The sequence below is a fragment of the Pectinophora gossypiella genome, chromosome 11 (assembly GCF_024362695.1).
Source record: "Pectinophora gossypiella chromosome 11, ilPecGoss1.1, whole genome shotgun sequence".
Taxonomy (NCBI): domain Eukaryota; kingdom Metazoa; phylum Arthropoda; class Insecta; order Lepidoptera; family Gelechiidae; genus Pectinophora; species Pectinophora gossypiella.
The window spans coordinates 8,417,659-8,422,960 of NC_065414.1; the positions used below are offsets into that span (position 1 = coordinate 8,417,659).

Here is a 5,302-nt window from a genome sequence, read left to right on the forward strand (position 1 = left end):
TTTACGTATTATGTCTGCTTTGAAATTTCGTTTGCAGCATCTGTGAAAGCAACGGAACGACAGCAGCGTTTCCCTCCTGGAATCTTCGATTTCGTGTTCCAGTTTTGTTTTATAGATAAAATATTTGATATTGAAAATACTTTAGACATTATTTTCTACCAAAGACCGTAATTTTATACATCTTGGGATGAGTAGTAGCTAGGTAGGTTTTTATGCGCATCAGTGCGTTCTAGCTTAGTCAGATAACCATCTTTACAGACTCGCTTATTTTGTTCGCCCAAACAAGAGCGACAAAACAAAGGATATTCTGTCTTTGTCGCCCTTGTTTGGGGCTGATGACCTGATTGTCCGAAAGTAACATGATCCGTACTTCGAAGGGCATGTTAAAAGGGTTGGTCCCGACTACCTTACCTTAGTATTTTACCTTAGTATTTTGTCATTACATGAGCCATGTTAGATAGAAGAAGAAGAACGCCTCATCGACCGTGTTGCTATTGGTTTGTAGTAGTTCCGAAATGGCGTGATAATAAATCGACTGCCAACCCAAAAGCACTACAAAATACACGAAGTAAGGTAATTAAAGAAGTAGTACACATCCTGTCCCCGGCTGCAAAGTTTTCATTGTAGCTACCACGTACATGTGGTAGTTGGTAGGTAGGAAAGTACAGTAAATGAACATTCTGGTAGGTATTCGAGACCAATGGGAGTCTTACAAAGATCGATGTTCTGTGCGAAGCTAAAGCTAAAAAGTTTTTGATGGAAGAGAGTGATGTTGAAAATTATAAGTAAGTAATTATAAAAAAATAATGCTTTTCACACTTCAAATGGTGCAAATCAGATTCGCCAAAAATTTAAGATACATATCAGTTGGTGACGTCAGCGACCACTTGCATTTAAAACATGAATACGAAAATAAAAACAAAAGAAAAATTCTATTCAGAAGTGAATTGAATTATAACGATTAAAGTACACTTATACGTAAATACATAGATTCCCAATAATTATTTTATAACAGTAATCGTGACAAGAACATAAATAATTGCCTTGTATACGAAGCCTAAGGTCGTCATTATTCAAGCTGCCAGCACTTGCAGTCAGTGTGGTTGTGGTTTTATAGCACATCTAGGACTCCCGCCGAGGGAATAGCACTCGCAAGGCTGCAATTTTACATGTAATTGTCACATTCTAGCCGTTATGCTTCCAGATAATAACACATTTAAGCGTTATTTAAGAGAGTTTAGCGTATGTTATTAGTATCATAGCTATAAACAAATTCAAAATGAGGCGCCTTAGCCAAGTGCAATCGATTACGAACAGTAGCTAATGTGTGTGATTGGTATGTGTCAATGTAGCTATTACACTAAGCGTTTGCAACTTGGCCCTGGACCAGTTAATAAAGAGCAAATTATAGGCGTCAAAAACCGTCTAGTAGGTACTTTCTGTCACAGAAGGTACAAACCTTCTGTTATTTGTGTCATAAAAAAGTATACACAGCTAAGCTAAAATATTCATAAAGAGTTTACTGAGTTCCTCGTTGTAATATGCAATGTAAATAAGGCGTTTTACAAGCCTAATACGCACAATAACCGACCGATATGAAGGCAACGCTTCATTAGGGCCCCAAGAGGCTTCGTGCGGACGTTCCATAGATTCAGATTGATATTCTGTGCTGTTGAAACAAACGCAATCGACCATGACACCAAATGCGTCCCCTGAGTTTTGACACAGTAATTGTGTAGTTAAATATCAAAGTCCGTTAAGTCCACTCTAAGTGAAATGTGGGAAATGGACGAATATGTTTTTAGCTAAAAGATTAAACATTTTTAGTGTTTTCTAGATAATATATTATTCAGTTTGGTGATACATTTGCTATTTCATTTTAAAAACTAACATATTTATAATAAAAAAGGTGGAAAATCGGGTAAAAGTTTGGACATACCGGATATTGATATGTATTAGCGAAACGTACCGGTGTTTGAAAAAAATTGTCGTGGACTTAACGGTTTTTGATAAATAGTTACTAAACTTACCTGGGTTTGATAAACACCAATGTAAACTGGACGTACTCAGGGCATGCTAATTATATTTTATGAATAAATGAGTTTATAATAAAAAATGACAGTTATTGTGACCAAAATATTTATTTTTAAGAAATAAAATCAAAAACACTTATACAAAATCTAAAACTTCTTGCATCTCATATTCTTCCGAATTGTTTATAATTTCCTCTTCTCTCTCTCCAATCATTGGTACAACATTACTTTGCAAAATATTTTTATAAAATTGTAGTTCAGATATTTGATCCCATTGAGGCCCAAAATGTTTTTGCAACAACTTTTCTACGTCCACCAATTTATCAGGGTTTACCGAGGGAGCACTTTCAAGAATACTGGGATCAATATCGTACATTCTTTTACCTCTCTTCAATAGTGAAGCACTTCCACCAAGGTTGTTCCGGTATGATATTTCTCCAGTGACCTCTATTTTGTCCCTGCTCGTACGGGTAATAATGATACGCTTACACTTGCTGACTTGGAAGTGAAATGTAGATTTTAAATTATTTTGTCGTTCGGTCTTCCAATCTAGAATTGGGACATCTATTTTAACCTTGTGAATTGTTGCGTGATTGGCAATCAAATCCATGTATTCTTGAGGCTGAATAATATTCTCTCTACGTCTTATTTGTTTTTCTGTCAACGCGAACACTCTATCTGGGGGTATGAAAGAGTGTCCTGTGACAGGAAAAACTAGTTGTAGTTCAGTAAGATTTGGAAAACGAATTCTAGAATCGTAAAGCCATTTCATAGCCATTGTTATAAGCATGGAATTTTTATTTTGCCCACCACAGCCATCAGCCACCAATCTTACTTTTTCTTTTCCGGTAAAGTCGAGAGAATTCAGACAATCGTACACGCAAGAACATATTTCGTTGGACCCTTTTGCGGCTTGTTCTTCTGTCCAAACATATGCATGCACATTTTCGGGTGTTAAGGATGCCTTGGAAGTACCAACGACTACGGTTAAGTTATAAAGATATAGCTGTCGTGAATAATATACGGACTGATCAGGCACTTTAGGTAACGGCAAATTTTTTTGGCAGTCAAAACTCAGTATTTGTAGATTCGGTGATTCCTCTCTTAAATTTTCAAAATAGCATTTGGCTCTGAGTTTGTGCACTCTATACTGTGTTCGTAACCCTTGCTTTTCTTGTTCATTGCGGGATAATTTTATGCGCTCAAGTAATTGAAGACAATCCGAACAAACATCTTGCCTAGGAGATCCGAATCCAATATTAAAGCTCGTGTTAAATACTTTTCTGAAATATCCAATTTTAACTTCGTAACCGGGCAAAGCTTCGTCATTGTACATTTGCCACATTTTTTTTACATTGAGATCTGGAGACAAATACATACGTATTTTAATTTGACCTCGAGAATGGTGTGTCTCCAGTGGCTTAAACTTTTTAATAAAGTTTTGAATCGCTTCTTTTCTTGACGCAAATTGGAATAATTTTCGGTCCCCCCCTCTATTTTCTTTTGCCATAGTTCCAGATTCAGCGTGTCTTTTCATAACACCTTCTATACGTGATTTATTTATCCGTAAAATACTCATGAAAGCCATTTTGCAAACTTGGACGTATTTATTTTGTTTCTTGCTATATATTTTATAAACCATAGTAAACTGCCTCTGATTTTCTTTAGTCTTACTCCTAGGACGTCGGCGTTTGACTGGAGTGGCAGTCACGTGTTTTATAATGAAATTGTCTTGATAAATTTTATCTAAAACGGAGTAGTAATTTCGATGAAAATGAAACATATCATTTGAGGTAACAGTTGCACACTTTAAATTTTTAGTGTCATGTCCACATGCTGGTCTTTTAGGTAAACCGGGCGCTGAATACCTATAAAAGACAAGCAAACTGTTAGCTCATAGGTTTTTAATAAATAGATGAAAAAAATAGAATTAGGTGCAGCTGTAAAGTAGACATAAAAGCTAAATTTTATTAATAGTCACAGGCAAGTAATAAATCAGGCAAATGTTAGTAGTAATTCTTGCAAGAATTGGCCCCTGAAAATATTAGTAGGTAGGTAGGTACTTAAAAGGCATACCTACACTAATAGGACAGTAAAGAATTTTTAATCTAATCCAGAGACATTAATACAAATTATTCTTAACATCAGAAAACTTAAATGTATAAGCTTATAACGTTTACAAGTCTGCGTATAAGTAGGTAAAGCTTAATTTAAAATAAACAAAAAAATCAAATCTTGTGGTAAATTTTAATGTGCGTTCAACACAGAGCAGTATCTTATTTAACTTCAAGCAAAAGAAAAATAACACACCAAAGCAGTTTAGGTAAGTAAAACACATGAAGCACATTCCTGATTAATATTTTTAGCTTGTGCACTTATTACTATTATACACTCATTATTAACTCCTTTAAACCCTAAAACTCACGTTTTTACTGTAGAATCCTGTCCTCGATTACGCTAAAATAAACGATATTTTATTATAATTTTTAAATTAAATTACCTATGTATGAAACACAAAGTTTGTCCAAGTACGACCCTGTACTTCACAGTTTAAGATGGGAACATAACTACTGTGTTGGTGTTTCACTTACCTTTTCTCTTTTTCCTCAGCTAGTTTAAGCTGAGATTTTGATGTTAGCTTTTTTTTGGCTTTATCAGGATCCAGTACACATAAATTTGGAGTATTTTCACTCATTTTTTACCAAAAAACAACGAATATAAAAGAGGACACGCAGCGTTGCACTCCCGGTAACTCGACGGAATGGCAGCCATCTTTGCGCGACGCTTAACTCTGATTGGCTAATACGGACATGCCTGATATTGATAAACAGTTGTCAGTGGACTTGCCGGGATATGATATAAATCAACAATTTTAACCGTTATTTTCATATAGTTTTAATGCACGTACCGTGTTTTGGTAAAAACTAACTTATGAAGATTTTAATTTCAAATTTGGCGGCATTCATAGTTTAGTTTTGAGTAGGGGTGTGACTTACCGGAGTTTGATATTTAACTACACAATTTATCGTCCAACAGAGATCAAAATCTGCGGTAATTTCCAAAGTAAGTATATAACTCCCGCCTTTTGTACCAATTGTTTGTCTGTAAGTAATCCATACTAATATTATAAATGGGATAGTGTGTGCGTGTCTGTACGTATGTGTTTCTTTGTCCGTCTTTCACGGGAAAACTACTACCGTAGATTGAACATCAGCGCTCAAAATGTGGGGCGCAAAGTTACTGTTAATATAGCGACGTCGACAGTACTT

The 5,302-nt window shown here is 35.4% G+C and overlaps 1 protein-coding gene across 1 annotated transcript; it reads right to left on the reverse strand.

Moving 5' to 3' along the window:
- Positions 1 to 1,735: 1,735 nt before the first annotated feature.
- On the reverse strand, positions 1,736 to 5,013 carry LOC126370958 (uncharacterized). Its single transcript, XM_050016110.1, has 2 exons — positions 4,625 to 5,013; positions 1,736 to 4,490 (listed from the first exon to the last, which is right to left on the reverse strand). The coding sequence occupies exon 2, from the start codon at positions 3,814 to 3,816 to the stop codon at positions 2,170 to 2,172; it is 1,647 nt and encodes a 548-aa protein (XP_049872067.1). The 5' UTR covers positions 3,817 to 4,490; positions 4,625 to 5,013; the 3' UTR covers positions 1,736 to 2,169.
- Positions 5,014 to 5,302: the final 289 nt, after the last annotated feature.